Source organism: Galleria mellonella, unplaced genomic scaffold, assembly GCF_026898425.1.
Source record: "Galleria mellonella isolate WM207_F2 unplaced genomic scaffold, CSIRO_AGI_GalMel_v1 utg184, whole genome shotgun sequence".
In the NCBI taxonomy this organism is placed as follows: domain Eukaryota; kingdom Metazoa; phylum Arthropoda; class Insecta; order Lepidoptera; family Pyralidae; genus Galleria; species Galleria mellonella.
Genome location: NW_026442025.1, coordinates 10809934 through 10835002, shown reverse-complemented (window position 1 = coordinate 10835002; position 25069 = coordinate 10809934). Strand labels below are relative to the sequence as shown.

General features: G+C 33.3%; 1 protein-coding gene across 3 annotated transcripts in view; it reads right to left on the bottom strand.

Moving 5' to 3' along the window:
* Positions 1-2649: 2649 nt before the first annotated feature.
* Positions 2650-25069, bottom strand: part of LOC113509515 (uncharacterized) — a 61938-nt gene continuing 39518 nt past the window's right edge. For all 3 annotated transcript variants that reach the window (XM_026892861.3, XM_026892879.3, XM_026892872.3), the window contains 4 exons: positions 13175-13339; positions 11149-11240; positions 10035-10182; positions 2650-8147 (listed from right to left, as the gene is read on the bottom strand). In XM_026892861.3, coding sequence (XP_026748662.1) covers positions 7867-8147; positions 10035-10182; positions 11149-11240; positions 13175-13339 — 686 coding nt within the window. In that variant the 3' untranslated portion in view covers positions 2650-7866. The remainder of the gene's footprint in view (positions 8148-10034; positions 10183-11148; positions 11241-13174; positions 13340-25069) is intronic.

Sequence of the window (25069 nt, the reverse complement as noted above, 5' to 3'; positions counted from 1 at the left end):
GACGCTTTGTTGGCGACCAAGTCTTACTAAAAAATTTTCTGCACCGTCCGTTCATTCAGCTTTTTGCTGCTTAATTTGTTTATAATTGGATAACATTACACAATACTATAAGCAATATTCTTCATTTGTTCTAATATAATAATAATAGAGTAATTATTAACCCTTGATTTGTATCATGTCAAACACAAAAGAAACAAGGAATGAATTAAAAGTGTGTAGTGCTAATGGATTGCCATGCGTGTTTAGCAGCAGCGCTTCATACATCCGTGGTGAATGTGAGCCTTAAGGTTGGTGGAGTTTCAATTACTCACTAATTTGGATGAGGATTATCTAGATACACTCATTCAATTCATATTTACAGTCCACATATCCATTCGAACTAGTGACCTTTAACTACCTCAGTGCAACAATCACACAAAATTCATTTGATTACAACATTTAGAAATAGACTTGTATCATACCTACCCAACACAACAACAGGTGAAATCAAATTTATAAAAATATCATACATAATTGCAAAAAAAAATAAAAAAAAATATCAACACAGGACAAGACAAAGAAAAAAAAACAATTCTCTTTATCCCTAAGGGATAGTCACTGTCACCCTGTTTGAAGTTATGAAACAGCTCCAGAGCTATCCAGTAAATAAAACCAAAAGCTGGAATGTAAAATATTTTCTTATAGTTGACAATATTTATATTACTTTAATTTTCCATCGACTTTCAGACGATCTAGGACAATTATATTCGCATCGCTATTTGCCTTTCATCATTGGTTTCGATTAGCTTTAACTTAATTTTCAACCTAAGTATATTTTAAAATGTTCACATTGTCCAGTCGTAGGAAGGCTTGCCAGAAGGCAGATGAACAATATAAATTAAATGTTGACATTATTTCAAACACAATACTAGTTTTGACTGAACCAATCACTGAATATGTCGAAAGACAATTTAAAAACCACAAACAATTTAACCTTACTATTACAACACGACTATATTTCAAAGACAAAATAAAATAATTTTAGCCACCATTTTGTTGAATTTATTTCGCTTGGGGGAACATTACACAACAAAGCAGATCCGATTACATTAATTTACATATTTTGAATTTATCTGACGATCATGACATTAACAAAGAAACAAGGGCGAAATGAATGAAAATATAAAAGTTTTAATTCTTGTTTCCACATGTAAACACTAGAATTTTACAGTTAGAGAAAAAACAAAAGACGATACAAAACTATACAGACGACTGAAAAAAAGGTGATTGTCTGGTCTGGAACGATTATTCTAAGAATCGATTTCATTGACAATAATAGTGTTTTTTATCGATTCATAGGTCTAACCAATTAATCGTTAAATTTTTCTTTCTGTAAAATCATGATTCTTATTTTGCGTCAATAAAAATTATAATACTACTTACAATTACTTAATTGTACTCAAACACATGTAAATTTACAACAACTAATACATTTATGATATAAATGGGGTCCATTTTGAGGTACCATTCTCTATTTTTAAATTGTGTAACTTTTTTTGTAATTAATTATTAATATATATATATATATATATATATATATATATATATATATATATATATATATATATATATATATATATATATATATATATATATATATATATATATATATATTACAAAAAAGTAGTCTATAGCACTCAGGGTTAAAATACTTTTGTAACAATGAAAGAATTTTTAAAATCAAATTAATAGTACTGGAGATTAACCCTAACATCCACACTCACAAATTTTACCTCTTTATAGTATAAGTATAGAAATTTTTGATAGTTACATCCAACCTATATTTTTGTTATATAATATTTTTTATTAAAAAGCATAAAATACTCGTTGTATGGTGCCAGTTATATGATGCTTTTTATTACTTAATTTAATATTTATTAAAAAAAACTTGACAAATTATCTAATTAAGATTCAATTTTATGTGAATTGATTTATGAGTGAGAAAATTCGATAAGAATTTAAAAAAATGGTCTTTTTGTAATGTTCATCCCTAATTATCATTATTCAGTCAGTCACCTATAAGTCAATCACCGTTGTCAATCAACTTGAACATAGACTAAGGATACCTAACCAAAGATATCTAAGAACAAGGAATTAAAGATACTAAATTAAATGACACGGTAATTTAGATTCTTAAAATTTTACTCTAGGTTATATATTCTTTGCTAAGCATTTGCTTCTTTCATGATTGCATTGCCTGTTTGCCAAAATCTAATATAACCTTAATTACTTCCACGAATTGTACAAAAGGCAGATGCGTTTTTTCCTTTTTCACATTCTTCTTTAAATTGGTAACTTCATAACGCAACGAGCAATACACTATATGAATTTTTGCGTTCCATTTATTCCAATATCTGCTGGTACACTCGAGTATATACCTACTATTTTTTTTAGGTGATAATGAAATTATAACCCCGCCTACGCTATCGGTATACACTGGCGCGGGGGATTAACCACGATAGTTTCCAGTTAGAACCGCGTGGAGGTTGACTTAATAAGGTTCTATAACTAGTACTAGGAAAATTAGACCCCATTACTAACAATCCCTTTGCCCCTCTACCTACCATTATTATGTCTATGGTGTGAACAGGTCTGTATAATAAAAAAACGTTGCAGTTTTTAAAAATCATCTATAATTATTTATTAAAACATAGCTTATTGCCAATTAAAGTAGATCTTAAAATCAGGACGGAGATTGTTTAATAAAATATAGAAACCCAGCGAAAAAAATTACAATGAAGTAAATTATTTGTAACAAAGGGATACGTGAACAGTTTTAACTATTTGAATTAAACACATACATAGTTGCTCGTAGGACAGAGATGAAGCTGTTCCATCTTTAGAGTTTTACACTCAGCAATAGATGTGTGGTTGACTAAGAGCTTGACTGTGCACTGAGACAAGCATAATAATAAGATGGTAATCTTACTACAGCAATATACGTTGTCGTCATATTATATACTGGACTGGTGTAATAGTGGTAACTATTACACCAGTCCAGTATATAATATGACGACAACGTATATTGCTGTAGTGGTTATTTCAAGCCATCCAAACTGAAAAATTCTGTTAATGATGTGAAAAGAGAATGAATAAATGATTTGATGTAACGTACTTCGAAAACATTGCAAAGAGAATATATTAGGAAGTAATTAAGCAAATAAAGATTGTAAAATGAAATACAAAATTGATAAGTAAATACCAATAAATTTGAACTTGTATTAAGTCACATTTTTCTTTTGACGAATTTCTAGATTGCTATAAGGATGAAGGCTATTCACAGGTCCGTCTTAAGTCGAGGATACAAGGGTAGCACTGGGGTGCTCTTATTTGACTTGTGGGTACTTGACAGAAAAAGGATGGGCGTATCGCGAAGCTGTGAAGTGATTTTTGAATTTGGCCTAAAATATTTTTAAAACGGCCCTGGCTACCCCTCTTCTCGCTTAGATTTTATTGAATCACAACAATAAATATTTAGGTTGAAGTGATACTCTTGAATTCATTAATTATACCAAGTATGTCGGCGCATAAATGGGTGGAATTCTTATCTTCTGAAGTCAGGATTCTCTGGAAAAAGATATTGCAGCGAGAGTGTGTTTCGCTTACTTGCAAGTGTGTTGCATGTGTTCAAATCCGTAGAATAATATCTTTTAAATGTTTGTTAAACGAGAAAAGTTTTTGATAATGTCTGCAATTTACTCGGGATCTGATAGAATTATTTTTCGACATTGCCGCATTCAAAAAGGAATGTATATGAGTATCATTTCCACCTTGTTTATTTATTCTAAAACTAAAACTATAGACAAAATGTTTGCACAGTAGACATTATGGTACACAAAACTGCAATTCCGTAAAAATAATTAGGTAATGAAATTATACTCAAATTATTTATATTGTATCTTTAAGGAGCTGGCAATATTTATATTTTGTTGATCCCTAGAGATGTTATTCTTATGTCCAATTGTTACAATACAATTAATAAGTCATGAAATAGATTAATTTACTACATAGTTAGATAATAGGCAATAAATAGTAATAGTAGAATTATAGTAGTGTTTCTTCATAAATATATCAGTGAAAGAATAAATTTAATAATATATGCATAATAACAGAGAAATTTCTAACAGCAATTACGAATTATACAGTTTTATAACATTTTTTTTTCAATCTTAAATTATTAATATTTATAACATTAAGTAGTAATTTAAATCTAACTTTAAGACCAGAGTTTGGACGGAAAAATAATAATTATCTTATTTTATTATACATTTTAACATAAATAATTTAATTTTTTACTCTGTTGGGTAAAATTATATAAAACGTGGGGAAAGGCATAGGTTAAGGCACGTTCTACATTGGGAAGGTAAGGCACCTTTCTTTGTATAAGACACTGTGTTTATTTAATACAAAGTGATTAGTGTATGATTTTTATGATTAATATTTTAACCTTTCGACCTCTTGACTTCATAGCAGCTGTCGTGACGCTAGTGAATGATTTAAATCGGCGACTTTATGTTGTACTACGTGTTTTAAATATTTCTATACACGATAAATAATTTTGAAATATTACAAATTGTTGTTCTATATTCCGTTTCTATTTAATTACTATGTCAATACAGTAGACAGATAAATAAAGGGGGGAAGATACAAACAGATTCTATGTAGGATAAATCCAGTAGAGGGCGATATGGACACGACAATCCCAATGGAGAGTTTAAAAGGTAATTAACAAAATTATTGGATGGAGACAAGACAGATATTAAGTGTCAATTGCATAAGCTTTAAGTGTTATTCTCCATCTTAAGGCATCTAGGTAGTAACAATACGTCTACATTGGACTATGTATATATAACTTAACATCAGAAGATTCTTTTTACATTGTGCCTTATATATAATTACTCTATTACACACAGATATTAAATTATATAGATAAAGCAAGTTTACCGAAACAAGCTGTCTACATTGCTACATGTATCTAGTTATGGACTTAGTTTTTTTTTAAGAATTCGATTGATAATTTTTAAAAGAGAATGAAAAGTAATTTTTTTATGTTTAAAAGATGAGCGGTATATAATAATGACAGAACGGACTGTGTTGCTAAAAACAAGTTTTATAAACAGATTTAGAACTCTGAAAACGTAATAAAAAAAAATTACTAATAATTGGAAAATAATTTTTGATTTTTACTTCAATTTTTTCTTCATGTGAACAATTTAATAGGAGTGGATAAAAAATATTATTTTGTGTACCTATTAATTTATATAGCATGAGATCAATTTGCGTTATCTATTGAGCTTAATATCTGTGGTCATAATCATAATGTTTGTTTCTAACATGTCTTTTTTTTATTTAATTAATAGGTAATTAATTATTCAGGAAAAATAAGTATCACGAATGCATTCATATGTTGTTAAGTTATAAATGATGTACATACATAATAGCTTAAAGCTAAACATCTGTCGATTCAATCAATCGACTTACAAGATCGTAAAAACTGTTGATAAAGGAACCAAGCTGCTTGGTACGTGTGTTTTCTGCTTTATCCCAAGAGAAATAGAAATCATTATCGTTTAAGATAGTGTTTTTACCATTGAAACTGAATATTTTCCATAGAGACATTTTAAGACTTCCATACTATCTTAATTTCGAAGCCAGGACCCCTCTGTCAAGAGTGTACAACTAAAGAGGGACCTTTTATGCAACTTAGAAACAAAACAAACTGACGGCCCATCTGATAGAAAGTGGCAACTGTCGCTTATAGACATGAACATTACCTTAGACATAATATACTATGTCACTCATAATACTCCCCATGCATTGCCATCCCTAAAAAGTAAGGTGTTAATATATCTGTACTTTGTAATTTCATTGCCATATCCCACCATTTAAACCAAAACACAGCTATGCAAACACAATTGCTTTACGGTAGATATACAAATGGGACAGAGGTACACAAGAAGATGATTTTTGTACAATCACTCTCTTGTATTTGTGTTGAAAAATGAGAAAATAATTTGAGCCTCCCATATTAACACAGCATTAATCTAGCGGTTACCACTCATCAGGTAAGCCGTCAGCTTATTTGCCATTCTAAGTTGCATAAACAAAAAGTTTTTTTGGTGAAAAATTCAGTTTAACTGATAGAAAACTCCCATAAACGAATGCAAATTATTTCGTTTTCACGACGTGTATAAATATAAAGGATTTTATATTTATATCGATATGTCTCAAATAAAATTCAAGAGAAATTAATGATAAAATCAATCATGTAAATTAAATTGATAAAATAAATACATCTAAAATGATCCTCTGAGCGTGGTGGGTTCTGTTTTAAATACTTACATGTATTTACAATACTTTATCTAATAGAATAAAAATAATATCATAATGATCTATCCACTATAATATTGCAATTAATTCCTATACTAAATTGTAAATATAATAATAAGTATATAAATTGCAAGGAAAATACACAACAAGCTGTATATAACAATGAAATAAAAAGTAATGTCCTCTTATTTATACACAACACTTTGTGCTGACTTATATACACGTGGTAAATATGTATAAAAGAACTTTGTTCAAATCGAAATATACATATTATGTGGGTAGTAACATTATACAATTTGTAAATAATGACAAAACCGTACCAGGGAAATATAAACACTGCAGTGGATGCACTATTTCGAGCTTACTATCAGGTGATCCATATGTTTAATTACATTAAGTTTTCACATCTGAATTACATATTGTTTTAAAAAACTATTAAGATTTTTTTTTTAAATGACAATTAATTCAGAATTTATATTCAATAAAAATGCACAAAATTTTTTTAATGAGAGTTTGGCTTGTAAGCTTGCCTTTCAGCCATTACATATTTATCATAAGTGATACAGTAATAATAATGATGCCAACATAACAAAAACACTGTAGTGTTGCCAGTAATATAAATTATCTCTGAAAGTATCCGCAATATGGTGAGGGCTTATATTTTCCTGGTCGGACTTCAAAAGTAAAATTCTCTAATAAATCTATAACTAATAATAAGTTTTTTTTTTTCTTAATAATTAATGATATTTTAACGTGCCATTTATGTCACATCAGTGGCATTTTAGTTATGTCACATAATGCATTTGTCGGTAAAACTTGGGTTGTATAATTATATTTATATATTTATTGTTTTTTCATACGAGAATTTTTTAATGGTAATTGTTTCTTAATAAATTTTTAATAAAATAAATAGTTTAATTTTTAAATATTCCATATACAACTTGATATAACTTTAGTAATTATATTTTATAATAAAATAAAATGCAAAAATATAAATGTAAATTATCATTTTTTCTTACACATTTCATGTATGTATGTATATAGTTAAAGCCAATAATAATAAAGTATCACTAAAAGATTCTCGCATCAGCGCTTATGAGATTCAGCGAATAATTTAAAAGGAAATTATGACGGTTATGACGTATGACATTATTTAAAATACTGTTATGTTCCATCTATTTTTATCGTATTTTTTTTTTTTTGTATAAGTACTCGCTTCCAATTTTCATAATGAATGAATGACGTGTCAACTCCAGTCGCATTTTACAAAAAAAAAAAAAGTCGAACCATATTAGGTACAGAGTATTTTAAATAATATCATAATACAATAGATATAATAAAAAACTATCAAAATGTCACAATAACGGTGAATTATAGAAAATTACGTATTATTTTGTCACTTGTAACGTTCAACCTCTGATATGACCCCGTATTCCACAACCCATATAAATATGTTAAGGTCCATAACCGACACGCTCTACTACTGTAACCTACAAATTATACCTCAGTACTGTGCGTTTGTATGCGCACCTTCTTCTGACTTCCATTACGGTTTAGAGGCGGCGAGTGACCTGAATACCCTGGGTTCTGTATGCCCAACCCGCCCGGCTCTCCTTCCCGGGGCCTGGGCTTCTTTAGCGAAGACCGAAGAGGAGATCTGGTTATCGTACTGGCGTCTGACAACCCTGTCAGGGTTGTCGCGGTGGTGTTTACCGAGCCCACGCTACCGTGGCCGTTCGTGCTGTAAGGTTTCCCTGACGCGTCCGTCATTGAGATTCCTGGAATTACGTCATTGTAAACATTATAATCTGAATGATTTTGAAGGTATTAAATGAAGTCATAGTGTTGAGAATGACCCATTCAAACAAAGATGATTCAATTATTTGTGTATATTGATAACAAAGTATTATGTCACCTCTTAGTAGGGGTAGGTAATACATATATAGCAATATTAAAAAAAAACGTTCACACTCACTTTTTTCTTTTATCCGAGCAGTAAAAGCTTTGTATTATTCTCAATTTCGTGTATAATATAGTATATGTCATATATGTGTAAGTATATTTGTTATTCATATATATTTATTCGTTTATATATGTAATTTTAGTATATATGTATATCAATAATTACTAGTATACCGCATTCGAGTATTCTGACACTTCCCTATGGTTGACAGGAAGAGAATGCTTTTAGCATTAAGTCCGCCATGTACACATATTTGTACTGATGAATAAATAAATAAATAAATATCTATATATATTTTAGTTACAATATCCATATATTGGTATATAACGAATATGTCTGTTATTATTAAAAAATAATATTAGATAACAGACTTTAAATATATTCGAAAACAGATATCGGACCGATATAGGTGATATCGAAATGGGTACTTTTTTTTTTTTTTTTTTTGATGGGTGAAAATGGTATGGTAACCCCGCCTGCGCTAATGGAATACGCTGGCGGAGCACCAGTGAAGGGTGATAGATGAGAATGAAAACAGGTCAGTTAGCCCATCATGATAAATTCATCAGGAATTAACCATGATAGTTTCCAAGGGGAACCGCTAGGAGGTCGACCTGGTTAGGTATATTGCTAGCAATAGGATACTCAGTCTCCATTACTAACAATCCCTTTCCCCCCTATATCGAAATGGGTAATGATCATCAATGTCTAGAGGAACCCAGTAGGTATATAGATATCGGGTCGGTATCCATATCACCCATGTCTACCTCTGAGATTAATATAATACTTTTATTTTTATCTAAATTTTGAAACTTTGTACATAAGTTATCTTATTTTTATTATATTCAGAACGGCAAACAAGCTAATGGCACATCTGATGGGAAGTGTTGACAGTACCATGGATATCAGGAATATACTACTATGGGCATGGTACACCTCATGCATTGCCGATTCTGAGTGGCGACCCCGTACGGGCAAACGCAGTATAGGACAATCCCCTCCCACTAGATGGAGTGACGACCTCAAATGCATTGCAGGCAGTTCGTGGGTACAGGTGGCTCAGGAGCGTTCCTTATGGCAGTCTATGGGGGAGCAGTGGACAAATAATGGCTGAGATGATAATAATGATGAAACCGTCACCACCATTGAAACCAAAACCGCCATGCCAGCACAGCTGCTTCTCGATAGAAACATGAACGGGAAAGAGGTATATCTGCAAACTTCTTTTGCACATTCTTTCTATATCTGATCTACTCGCATGGCTGAGTTTAAGCATAGACTTGTATAACCAAGTTCTTGTACAGTTTTAGGGATGGTTTGTCAATGATTTTAATGTTGATCCAACGAGCCTACCGATCGTTGAATGCCTGATCGTGTGGTCAATGAAAAGTGTAGATGCCTGTCCCTGGTTCGATTATCGGTCGGGGTAATTTAGATAACGAACTTCGCTTAACTAGCTCGGGTCTGGGTGTTCTGGATACCTCAGAGATAACGAAACTTTTTTTTCACAGGGGGCAAACGAGCATGCAGCTCACCTTATGGTCTGATCACCCGCAACACTAGAGGCATCGCAGGGGTGCTGCCAGCCTTTTAAAAAGGAATATACTCTTTTCTCTGGAGGAGGCTTTGGTTTTTTATAATACAGGGTAACCTAGCATGAGGAGCAGGCGAATGGTGTGATTGTGTAGCACTTTTTATTTACCTCTGCCCTCCTTAAATCCAGGATTGTTGATGGTGGTGCCGTCTGGTGGGTCACCAGCGTTGGTGGGGTCGCCGCCGACTCGCCGCGAGAACAACGCGTCGTACAGCGACATTATGAACAGTATTGCATTTATAACAATGCATACTATCTGTAATCACAACATGTGGCTAATGAATCATCACATCAGTCGATAACTGCCCATTGATGGACATAGACCTTTCCCATATAGGAGTTTCGCCAATTGCTGTATTTAATAAATACTACAAACTATTAAATTCCAGGCAAAAAAACAAACAAAACTATTGATTGAGGGGGAGGGATTGTTAATAATGGAGACTAAGGGTCCCATTGCAAGATATATACCCAATCAGGTCGACATCCACGTGGTCCTCCCTGGAAACCATCGAGCTGTATTCTAGGTGTATTCATCATGATGGACTAACTGACTTGTCTTTCATACCTCACTGGTGCCCCACTCGCGTATATCGTTAGTCCAGGCAGGGTTATCATTCCATTGTCACCCATTAAAAAAAATCCTATCGATAGAATCGTTATCGAGTTCATATGTTGGAATGAGATGGAGACATACGCAGTATTTTTTCTCATGTAACGACTGACCGAAGCAATTTTATAGATAGATTCGTTTTTCCCTTGTCTAGGGAAAAAAGCAAAAGGGACACGTTTACCTCATTTAAAAATAATTTTATAACAAATACATACCAAAAATCCAACTGCGCGATCATTTTGTGATCGATTGTTAATTGTCTATGGTTTGTAAACAGAATTAAACTTTACTTTTTAAATAGTTAAGCAGAGACAGCACCAACACTATCTTTATCACTGTTCGCTCGCTGATCGCTTTCAGGTAATAAAAACATACAAAACATTAAAGCTGGAAATAACGAGCAGCTTTCGAATAAGAAATAATTTTTAAGAACATACTTGTTTCATTTAAGTCTTAATTAAGCACATTAAACAATATAAAAAAAAAATATCGGGCGCGTAATGCTCCTGGTATTACAGGCGTTTATAGACTACAGTAACTGCTTACCATCAGGTGGGCCGTATGCCTGTTTGCCACCTCAGTGGTATAAAAAAAATATACATATGTTACCTGTACATAAAAAGCTTCTCCCCTGGTAAGGTAAAATCCCCTGTCATCGCCCTGCACAGCGAACAGGCCTGCTGCTGCTATAGACAGCAATGCTGGAAATATAAACAATATTTTTAGTAATTTAAGCTTAGAAAAGCAAGTCGTATTCCTGACATAAACCCTTTCCGTTCCCGTGGGTGTTGTAAGAAGTGGCTAAGGGGGGGCGAGGGATGGTCAGCAGCGTCCCTTTTAAAGCATCTTTAAAGCCTAACTGTGGTTGCCAATTCGCCTGCCAAACGTGGCAACTACTGGTAAAACCCCCCTTGTAGGCATCCATAGGCTACAGTGACCATTTACCATCAAACAGAGGGAGACTTTGTACAAAAGTTGATTGCTTGGGTACCTCTGTACCATTCGTGTTCCTACCGTGAAGCAGTTGTGTTTGCACGGCTGTGTTTCAGTTTGAAGGGTGAGATATATACATGAGCATGAATTTACAGGGTACAGAGGAATAACACCTGAGTCCTCAGGAATGGCAACGCATGAGGGGTATCATGGGCGAAACAGTATAATCTGTTATGTCCATGGTACTGCTCATATCTATAGACGACGGTTACCACTTTCCATCAGGTGGGTCGTCAGCTCGTTTGCCATGTTTGTGATGAAAAAAAATATATAAAAATATAAAAAGAATTCAATATATATATATATATATATATATATTGAATTCTTAATATTTAGTATATTCGTTATTGGGAATATATATAGATACTGTAACTATAATATATAGATATAGACCACACCTAGAGTGAAGTCAGTAGATTCGTAGATCTACTAGCGTCGTTCAATACACAGTGACAATTCTGCAGTTATGACGTAATGTCTAGTATAGGTGGTGACTGTTCCCGCAATATTAAATGTGACAGGTCCAAGGTAAAGTTGTCCAGTGTTACCTTGTTTATTAAATGAATAGAATAATCTTTATATTAACATCCATGAGATATTAGATTTTTTATGCAACTTAGAATGGCAAACAAGCTGACGGTCCACCTGATGGAAAGTGGTAGTCGTCGCCTATAGACATGAGCAGTACCATGGACATAACAGAGTATACTGTTTCGTCCATGATGCGTCCCCATGCGTTGCCATTCCTGAAGGCTCAGATGTTATTCCTCTGTACTCTGTAAATTCACTGTCATATCCCACCACCAAACCGAAACACAGCCATGAAAACAACTGCTTTATGGTAGAAACACGAATGGTACAGAGGTGCCCAAGTAAACGACTTTTGTACAAAGTCTCTCTCTTTTATTAAATATATCCTTCAAAAAGATTTATGGTATTTTATGTATTTTATAATGTGTAGTTTGTATTATTCTTTGTGTATACATATCTTATGTGTTTATACAATATATGCAAATCGTATGACTGCCTATTTTTATTTTTAAAATAACACAATTAACATGGAAAGGTGATGCTGGAAGAAATCTCTTATTAGAGATAAGCTCGCCTTTGTACATTATGTTTATAATGAATTGTGATTAACAGTATGTTTTGTGTACAATAAAGAATAAAGAAAAGAGAATTTTATGTTTTAATAATAATAATATATAAATATTTATGCTATTATAATAATAATAATAATAGCATAAATGGCGAACAAGCGGTTCGCCATTTATGCTATTAACAATAAAAAAAAAACCGGACAAGTGCGAGTGAAACTCGCATGGAAAGAGTTCTGTAAGTTGATTTATCCGCAAAGTCCGCAAGTTGTTTCAAAACCTGGCCCAAATTTATTTGTGATAATAAAAAAAAGTACGTATACGGTTGCAACGTTACAAATGCAAATAAATTTCATACTCAAAAATATGGAGAAATTTCTAATGAAAGTATGTATTAAATACGTTTCGAACATAAGGATGGGTAGGATGGTCGATTTTCACCTTATTTTCTTTGTCTTTTCATTTCATATATTTCTAATTTACTCTCACCCTTATCGGCGACGCAGGCGCCATCTAGCGATCACTATATTCGTAAAAAACCTTACCGGCCAACAAAGCGAGCGCCAACTTCATCATCACTAGGTGGGTGTACTTGAATCCGACACGTTCCTTCGACGAGATCATGGCTAGCTGCAGCACTGAAAGCACGCAGAACACACCCAACACCGTCACTCCTATCACGGCCACCACGCCCGCTATATACACGGCCGCTGTAATAGAGAAAACAATTTATATTACACGCTACAATATCTATGTATGTCTACAATATCTATGTATGCATTATCTTACTAATATAAATAATTAAAGATTTTTTGACTGAGGTGGCAAACAAGCATACGGCCCACCTGATGGTAAGTGGTTTTTTTACTAGGTGATAATGGAATGGTAACCCCGCCTGCGCTATCCGCATACACTGACAGGGCACCAGTGAGGGATAATAGGTGAGGATGAAGCAGGTTAGTTAGCCCATTGTGACGAATCTAACAGTAAATCAATCATGATGGTTTCTAGGGGGAACCACGAGGTTGACCTGACAGGGTATATTGCTAGCAATGGGGCTAATAATCCCCATTACTTACAATCGCTTCTCCCCCGGATGGTAAGCGGTTACCATACCGTAGATTATTATATCCTTTATTACACTTGAACTAAAGATACAGCGATTAGTTTAACAACTTGTTAACAAGGGTGGGCTTATCTCTGAAAGAGATCTCTTCCAGCCAACCCAGTGCAGTTAGAGAGAAAATAATTAATTGGCAGGTAATCTAGTGCAGGAAAGGTACAGATAAAAATAATGTATAATAAATAAAACAAACATACACAAATTGTAAAGTTTGAATCACACAAAAAAATACATTTGTGATAAAATTAGTTATAGTGATTTAAAAACTAAACCACTGAACCGATTTTAATAAATTTTTTACGAGACAAATCTGTAAGTATAGCCTTTCAGATAAAAAAAGAATATTTAAAATCGGTTAAAAACTGACGATGTTATGAGGTAACAAATTAATTATAAGGTAACATTATCATCCTTCAAATGAACTGAATAACGTATTTCTCTTTTGTTGGACATTTGGATAAAAAATCATTCAGGTTCAATACTGTTGTAGACAATTAGTATGTAGTTAATTTGTATGAAAATCCACTCCAACCGGCTATCACGTTCGCACGTTACTTTTTGATGGTGTATTTAATTATTAAAAACCACGTGAAAAGCATTAAAAATTTAAGTGTGAACAACAAGCGTCTTGTAATTCTTACGGTGTACATTTTTCATCGAAAGTCGAAGACAAAAAAATCGATGTCTCAGGTCTGATAAAAACTAACAATATTAAATAGAATCAAGTACCGTGTTTCATTATACACATACATATGTATATAATAAAACATCTGTTCCGTAAAAAAATAAGCAAAAGAAACTTCCATCATGACAAAACACACCCATACATACGACCATACACCAATACGCACGACGTCGCGACGTAATGAATGAAAGAAATAGTTTTATTCAAGTAAACTTAGATTTAAGCATTTTGATGTAGTAGTATGAGTATGTATGTATGAATATGTATGTAACATGAGATCCTATTAAAATTATAAATACGAAAGCTTGTAAGGACGAATGGATAAATGTTTGTTACTCTATCACGCAAACACTACTGGACGGATTTGAATGAAATTTGGTACTCGGGTAGTGCATATCCTAACTTAGAACATAGGATACTTTACACACTGATTTATGCGAGTGAAGTCGCGGGATACAGCAAGTTGCATATAATTGTATTTAAAACCTGGAATCGTGTCTGCATATAGATTGCTTTGAAAAAAACTGTGACTACAATCGTTAATAAATTAATTTGGGACTAACACAGGTAAAGACGTTGCAAAAATAAATATTAAAGCTGAATTAGGCGATATAATTATGTAACATGCCACAAAAATATAGATTAATTTAAAAATTCCTCCTCCTCTAGATTGTCGTTTAAAAAGCATTCATGTTTTCAAACATAACCACAGTACTTTCATAAGTTGCAAAATGGTTTTAAAATTATGTTTTGTGTGATCCGGTTTCTCGCCTATTTCTTTATACTCTTACACTTTTCTAAATTATGCGCTTTGTGCATGATTTGAAAAGAATAACTGTCGAATTTCTAAGTGGTCGAACGATCCGAACCACATTAGAATAGGTAGAATAAAAAAAAAAAAAAATCATTTACTTAAAAATTAAATCAATTTGAGTAAATATTTATACATGTTGAAATTGATTACATTTTCTTTTAAACTAGTAAACCATAAGTGTAACTGAATATTTTTCCTAACGGAAAATAGGTCATTAAACGACTGAAAAATTTTAACACCGAAATGTGGTCTAAGATAAAAAAAAAATATAATACACAAATAAAAAAAATATATCAGCTAATTTGACAATTAAGCGACACATTATTTTTAATAGTGTCTTATACACTTACGTATAAAATGTATCTTGACGTATTATTTAATAAATAAAATTAGTGTTTACGCATATAGGAATTATAAGACAAAATATAGAAATTATAAAGGAAACACTCATAATTATTTATCACGCAAAACTGTATGAAAATGTTGACCCGCTATTCTCGAAGTATTTCTATGTAGACATTCTATCTAATTAATCTAAGATTGTGGTATGCTCTGATCACGTGAATAATGTCGGCAGCACCAATAGTTTTCTTGTCCGGCCGTCCTCAAGTTTTAAATAAGTAGACATAAACAAACTCACCGTTAATACGTGCTTCACTTTTTTCCCAACAAAAAGTTATACAATTCGCCGGTTTTTCACAATTGTATCACAAACAATACCTTTCTAATTTCACTAGCGGAATTCACTTTTCACTGTGCTGTACTGTACTGAACTTTTGTAATTTCGCAAATTAGACACGTGAGTGACATAAAGGCGATGTCTGACTGAGCTGATTCACGCAACTTTCGTTTCAAACTGCCGTATACCTAACTCGGTAAATAGGTTCGAGTACGCTAAATGTATCGTCGCACTAGACAAAAATTACAGTTTCCAATATTGAAGATTGAATTGTGCTCATTGCTGCAAATTGTGCTCATTCATGTGATACTTTAGTCATTTACTAACATTGGCAATGTGTTTGGAGGGGGCTCTCAAATTGTTTATATCATTTCGTTAACTCTGATCGATTTTGATATTTTTCATCCGCCTTAAAAAAGAATACTTTTATAACTCCGTCAGTTGTAAACCGATTTGGAAAATTATTTTTTTTTATCTGGAAGGATATATTTACAGATCGGTCCCATAAGAATTATCAGAATCGATTCCGTACTTTGGTTTTTAGATCAAAACAACTGTTATATCGATTGAAGTTGCCATTTTGGAGCTATATTCGAACTTAGAGTAAAATATGTTACCATTTCTTTTCATCGGCAGAATGTCGTAAGAAGCCACTAAGAAAACAAAGCACCAAAGGTCAATAATATATATCAATACATATATATTGTAGCTACGGTATTTGTACGGAGAAATGAACGTAGATATGCGATTGTTGATATATATATATATATATATATATATATATATATATATATATATATATATATATATATATATATATATATATATATATATATATATCGTGGTGGTATCAATATTACTCATGCCTACTCATTCGTGTGGGTAGCCATAAATAGTGTATTAAAAGGCTATAAGAATGAACAAAGACCTATGTCCAGCAGATGAACGAAAAATATAAATATATACAGTATTAGTTGAATTGTTACTACTCTTGTCAGTCGGCTAACATACTAATATAATAACTAACATAATAGCTCAGTATTCAACAGAGTATGAAGTTCACAGTTTCAGTGGTGGAGTAATTAGGAGAACAATACTTGGATAGCTGCGTAGTTACATATTCGGGTCAAATTTCAAGGCTACCGCTTACATGTGCCAGGTCATTTGAAACCATTGAGGCTTGTCTGGTTAAGTAATGGTCACATTAAATGTTTTGTTTCAGCATTTAAACATCATAATATGAGGTAATATTATATGATTTTAATACAAATAATCCTTACTAATGTGTATTATAAATGTGAATGACAATTTGATACCTTGTGACGGTTTAACCAATCGTTATGATATTTTGGTATAACTAAACGTAGTATTTAAGATGGAGAGGTTAGACAATTAATTAATAAACTAATTTTAAACCGACTTCAAAAATAAGGAGGTTTTCAATTCGGTTGTATTTTTGTTACCTCATAACTCCGTCAGTTGTAAACCGATTTGGAACATTCTTTTTTATGTGAATGGTAAATATACTTACAGATTGGTCTCATAGAAGTTTTGTCAAAATCGCATAGTAAATCAAAATATCTGGGTTTGTAACAATTTAAGTAGTTTTTTTGTGCGACACAATCTTTAATTATTTTAGTCAATCAATAGCACTAGATATAGCTAATAGCTACTAAGCTATTAGCTACACCCCGGTTACGCGGACAAAGCTGCTGGTAAAAATAAGCATTATACAGCTCATGTGACAGTTTGTAAGACGTTGCATGCATATGTTTATTTTTAATGAAAATTTAACGGCTGAATGGATTTAGATAGAATTTTATATCAGAAATAAAGTCCATATAATACATATATAAAATACATAATAAATATCAATATATAAAATATAGTTTCTGTTGCGCAAAAACTATATTTTTGATTTTTGCGTAACGTGACATTTAATCCTTTATCTGTTAACAGTACAGCTATTTATGTCATCATTGCTATAAAATAAGACGCATACCCCACCATCACGGATACAAGACCTGCTCGATACAATAAGACAAAAGACAATGCATTATTTACAACAGACCCATCCATCACAATCAATTTTGCCTCGGTCGACGAACTTAATGCGCCGTGCAAAATTATTGAGAGGCAAAACATTTTGACACTAATGAGAATTGTACTACAGACGAAAAAAATGAAGAATTTTATGATATTTTTTTTTATAAATTGCGTTTCACAACGGCAGGGGGTACGAAGTTGTTGAGTTTGTCAACGTCTCCGTTGTAGGGAACAGTTATTGCAAATAAGCATTTGGCACCAAAACTTTTATGGAATGGTAACCGTTATTCGAAAAAAATTTCATTTATTGTTGCCAGTCGAGAATATATAACCTGAATGAAAAAGATACAATATCCATATAGATGGAGAGGAGGCAATTGTTAGTAATGGAAACCAGCTTCATTGGTAGTAATATAATCTATAACGTCTTCTCAGATGACCACACTCCAAGAGATGGCCGTAGGCTCGCCCGTAGCTACGTCCAATTCAAATATCTTCGGCAAAATATGGACATATCGAGTATTACATTCAATACAACGGTAATAGTTGACAAGTGCCTTAAACTACCTCATAAGGGATTGTGGTGTGAGCATTATTTTTTATCAATTCCATTTATTACTTTTACTTTATCGACATCGGCTATAAACTGCTTCGTCCATAGTTCCAGTTGTCTACCAACAGTATAATAAACTTACAATGTCCAATATGGCGGATACATATCACCTAACAATCCACATTCTTTGGTATTGAATTTCATACCATATGTTGTGAGACTTGTCAGGTCAACTCTACACCGGTTCTGTAAAGGATAATTTAATACCTTCCAAATATGCGGCATTATGCCGGAAGGATAATAACATATGTATAAAAATAATTGTTTTGAAACACTGACGTGTTTACCTACTAAAATACCAGAGGGAGACTTTGTAAAAAAAGTCGTTTGCTTGGGCACTGTGAAGCAGTTGTGTTTGCATGGCTGTGTTTTGATTTGTAGAGTGCAATAGGGCAGTGAATGTACAACGTACAGATGAATAACACCTAAGTCCTCAGGAAAGACGACGATTGGGAGGTATCATGGTCGAAACAGTATATTCTGTTATGTCCATGGTACTGCTCATGTCTATAGGCGATGATTACCACTTACCGTCAGGTGGGCCGTCAGCATGTTTGCCATTCTAAATTGCATAAAAAAAAGGCTTTCATATAATCACTGATAATCGTTAGACCTTTTTACATTGTTTGAAGTCAGCACACAGTATAATGATATACTGATTTCGTTAAACTAGCCATGTTTTCCATCTATAATTTAGTATTTTGAAGAACAATACTATGATGTCATAAAGTAGTCGCCATGACACGACAAACATGTGACATTGAGAAGTGCATCCAATTGTTATAATAGGCAATCATTCTAAGTGGAGATGCATTATTTCAGGTAAGCTTTAAATGATTATATTTCTTTACACTGACAAAACAAAATGGTTTTTATAATGTCTTATAATATATTTCTGGTTATATTTAATTTTAAAAGACTTCTAAAACGAGAAAATTCTTAAACCTTCTATATTAAAATTAAGTGTACCTAATATTAATATAGAAAGATAGGGGGGGAAAGGGATTGTTAGTAATGAGATTTAACAGCCTCGTTGCTAGCAACACACCATATCAGGTCGACCTTCACGCGGTTACCCCTGGAACCCACAACGGTTAATTCTTGTTATATTGGTCACTATGTGTCAACTGACCTATCTTAATCCTCACCTGTCACCTTTCACCCCGCAAGCGTATACCGATAGTGCAGACGGAGTTACCATTCCATATTCACCCATTAAAAAAAAAGTCAATATAGAAGGTCATGATGTGTATTAAAATTATAGATTTGTACTAAGTTTCATTTCCATCGTTTTTTATAAATATGTATATTTATTTAAAATTTAATGCATAGTAAAATTCTATGTAAATTTTGCCTACTTAACACCGGACGGTGTTCTCTACCAATCAACCATTGGGCAAACCGAAAAATAAGTAGGCGGTGCGTTATCGAATTGAGAAAAAAAAAATATAACTGCGTATACAAAGCGATGGAAATAAAACTTAGTGCAAATCTGCAATCTGCATACACAACAAAACCGGTACTATCCTGACGACATTTTTGCACGTTTGATACGTTATGCGGTTATGACTCACGCTTGATTTCTATCTAAGCCATTGTATAATAATATTGTATTCCTCGATAGGTTAATATCAATGCACAAGTCAAAAGACAAAGAGGTGAGGATTGCAATATTATAACTCTGTAAAGGGGACCTTTAAGGAAACCTCGCTCGCTATTTGACAGGCAATTCATCCTCACACGATACAACTTAAATTGTCAGGGGGAAAGAATTGTCAGTAATGGGGATTTAATGGATGATAATGGAATGGTTATCCCGTCTGCGCTAACGGTGTACACTGGCGGGGCACTAGTGAGGGATGATAGATGATGATTGATGAAACAATAAATCTATCACAATTGTCTCCAGGAGGAACCGCGTGGAGGTCGACCTAATAGGGTATATTGCTAGCAATGGGATTGTTAATTCCCATTACTACCAATCCCCTCTCCCCCCCAGTAATGGGGATTAGTAGCCCCATTATTTATTTATTTATTTATTCTTTATTGCACAATAAAATTTTGTACAAATGGCGAGCTTAATGCCATATGGCATTCTCTACCAGCTAACCATTGGGTAAAAACAGAAAGCGTATGAAGGGCAGATGTGGTGAAAAATATGTGACAATTATAGTAACACATTAAGGCAATACACAATATAAATATAATACACACATAAGAAATGCACATATAATACATAAACATTACTTTTAATATATATGGATAAACTAATACATATGAAATATATACATATATATATATATATATATATATATATACATAAATTAAAACAACGATAAGCATTATGAGATATAATAACTATTGAGTGACCTGTAACTAGCGCTGGTTTTGTTGACTCAACAAATAATTAAAAAGTCTTCTTTTAAAAATATCTTTACTTGATGCTCTGCGTAGATCTACAGGGATTTTATTCCAAAGGCTGATAGCGGTGACAGTAAAAGAATTGGACATAAATCCGGAATGATGTGACGGGGTGATGAGGAGGAGATTATGAGATGACCGAAGATTAAGGGTATGGGAGTCTTTGAGATACTGAAATCTATCTTTCAAATAAGTAGGAGAGGAAGGATCATTGAGGATAGAGAACAGTGTGCAAAGTATACGTAAGTAAGTTTACCAGAGGGAGACTTTGTACAAAAGTCGATTGCTTGGGTACCTCTGTCCCATTCGTGTTTCAACCGTGAAGCAGTTGTGTTTGCATGGCTGTGTTTCGGTTTGAAGGGTGGGATATGGCGTGAATTTACTGGGTACAGAGGAATAACACCTGAGTCCTCAGGAATGGCAACGCATGGGGGATATCATGGGCGAAACAGTATACTCTGTTACGTCCATGGTACTGCTCATATCTATAGGCGACGGTTACCACTTTCCATCAGGTGGGCCGTCAGCTTGTTTGCCATTCTAAGTTTTATAAAAAAAAAAAAAAAAAAAAAAAAAAGTCTTTGCGGTTACGAATGGTCAACCATTTGAGTTGTGAGCGGAAATTAGAAACGTGGTCATACTTACGCAGCCCGAAGATAAAGCGAATGCAGTTGTTAAGCAAACGATCAAGTTTGTTCAACTGTTCTTGCGAGAGGTTAGTAAGACACACGTCGGCATAGTCGAAATGCGGAAGTATTAGGGATTGGACAAGGAGTAATTTAGTGGACGGAGGAAGAAAAAATTTAAAACGATAAAGAGCACGTAAAATGCTTGTAATTTTACGACACATTTCAGCCATTTGGAAATGCCATTTCAGTGATCATTACTAGCAATATATCCTGGTAAGTTGACCTCCTCTCACAATCTTCCCTGAAAACCATCATGCTTCAGTCCTAGCGAATTAATCATGATGCACCAACTGACTTGCTTTGATTCTCGCTTATCGTCTCTCACTGGTACCACGCCAATGTATACCGATAGCGCAGGAGGTGTAACCATTTAATTTTCATCCATTAAAAAAAAAATTCTACCCAGTATGTTTATTCTTATGGTACAACTATTTAATTACATATCCAATTAGATAAGTACGTGAGATGGCGCCATTTTTTATGATGGAATTCCGTGCGCAATTCCATCTAACATAACATAAAAGGCACTATACGGAATTCCTGTCCATACCAATCATAGTAATCATAATTAAAATATTTTTTAAGTAACTATTTTATGACGAATTCATTAATAATTAACCACGATGGTTTCCAGGAGCAACCGCGTGCAAGACAACTTGTTAGGGTATATTGCTAGCAATGGGGCTGTTAGAGCCCATTAGTGACAATCCCTAAACTTTTCTTGTAAAATGTAACTTTCTTCCAGATTACATAGTTAGGGAGGGTTGGTTTACAGAAATTGATTTGCATTTATCAAATAATGTTACGGTATGTATGATGCACGAGACGCACGTTACATTACGATGTCTGTTGAGTGCCAGCCCTAAATTAATAGGACGCGTACTGACATTCTATTTGTTCTCTTTTATTTATCTTTAAGGCAGTATCACAGACATTTCTGATTAATTTTTGGTTGATTATTCATACATACATACATTCTATATTAGAATAGAATAAATGTTTATCGTGAGCTGTACATTATAATTATTCGTAAGATGTTATTCACGTCTTAAAGGAAAACACAGCCTACCTATAGATCGGGCATACAAAACAATTAGCTACATATTATTAAATTATTTTACAATTTATACAATAAAGTCGCCTTTAAAGTTGAAAAAAAGAATAAAACACGTTACAATTACAATATACTAATTATCATTCTATATTATTACATTATAGATTAAAGATTATACATACAAATACATATACATACATACTCATATATGTTCTTCTCTATGGGTGTCGTAAAGGTTAAAGATCAAGGGATGGATAGCGGCGTCCCTCTTAAAAAATCAGCAAAAGGTTAACTGCGGTTGCCAACCCGCCTGCCAAGCGTGGCAGCTACTGGCAAAACCCCCTTAATGGAGGAGGCCTATGTTCTACAGTGGACAGTTAAAGGCTAATATAATAAAAAATACTAATGTAACGTTAATAGCATAAGAACATTTATACATTATATAACGAACTTTTTATGTGTCAATTTTTATTCATTATCTATCAATTTCCAAAATATTTTAAGAATACTTGACAGCTAATCATAACGAATTGAAACGTTTATCGGTATATTCAACCAACTTCAAATAAAAGAGGAGGTTATCACTATGTTTTTTTTTTATATTTGTTACCTCAGAACTCCATCCATTTTTTTAATTTTTTGTCTAAAAGGATATATTTATACATTGGTGGGTAGTTTTTAAATCAAAACAACTCGATTTGCCACGACTGAAATTGATGTTTTTTTTTTGTGGAACAAAATCTAATAAGTCTATTGATAATCTTGAATTAATTTAGTTAACGAAATGCCTTTATAACGGAAATAAAAAGTAATTAGCCAAATATTACAGCTATAAATAATAGTAGAGCTATTGTAGTTGCCATTATAATTATAGAATGAAATAACTTTGCTAATTGCCGTGAGCATCATGGTAAGTATTATGTGGTAATTGACTGACTACCGGATTAATCATTGTCTCTATAATTATAGGATGCAATGATTGATTGAATCACTCTTACCGTTATGTACAAGCGCCAAAGAATGTTTGAAAAAAATATAAAAGATCCGGCATAGGTACGTTTGATCGATACCTAGCGTCACCTACTTATCCAACTACCTGTTATATTACTGGAATAAAAACTATCCTATCTTTTAAGTTATGAGATTTGACAAAAAGAAAGGTTCTTGAGTGGCGACCCCGTACGGGCAAACGCAGTGTAGGAAAACCCCCCACTAAATGAAGTGATGACCTGAAAAGCATCGCAGGGAGTCAGGGGCTTAGGACCATTCTTTATGGCAGTCTATGGGGGAGGCTTATGTCCAGCAGTGGACGAATAATGGTTAAAATGATGGTGATAACAAACAAGCATTTGTTGTTAAACGGAGTCACCGTAGCCTATAGATGCCTGTAACACCAGCAGATCCTTAAAAAACTTTAATACGGCCTTTTTGATGAATTTCATGCTGTAGTTTCTAGGGAAAGTCTCAGTAGGAAGATCATTCCACAATCTGAGTGTTTGCGGGAGGAAGCTCCTCTGAAATTTATGAGATACAAATTATGAGACAGAATAACAGTGTGCTAAGTTTGCCGCTTTAGATATTAATATTTCCTATGAACATTGACGTTTTTATAGCATTATCGATTAAGAACAGCTATAAAATATCGTCTCGCTCTAATTGCAATAAGTGCGATTTTCCGTCTTCCTCGCACATTTGGTTAGCCGACTTTGCGGTATATTAGTATAATAAAATAGGATTTACTACGAGCTTGGACTCATTAAAAATATATAAAGTAACCCGCTTGTATCCAACTGCCAAAGAAAGGAGAGTTATGGTATTGATATTTGTGTTTACATCACATTACCGTCGTCTTGCAGTGGATCATCCAGTACTGAAGATATGTCTTCCTTATTCCTTATTATTCGACAAAAGGTACCCATCATCTCGGGTCGTCTATATGATAAAAATCATTGATGACCTTAATTTTTTTTTATATTTCACATTAATATCAATCATTGGACTAGTTATTTAGTGTACCAGCGTTCACGCAAATCCATTATCTCATATAATTGGGTCAATTCCAAAAAAGTCTTTAGAAATATCCACGAGTTTCACGTGTTTAACTCTAGTGGCTACCAGAATTATATTTCATTTGATTTTTGTGATGAATTTGCAATGGCAACCCTGCCTACGTTATTATGGCAGCATATGTACCAGCCAAGTCAGGACACTGCATAGTGACAAGTTCACCAGGAATTAACCACGATGATTTCCAGAAAGGGACAAGGTTGACTTGACGATGTTTCTTTCTATTGAGGGATCCGGTTTTGTAAGAAG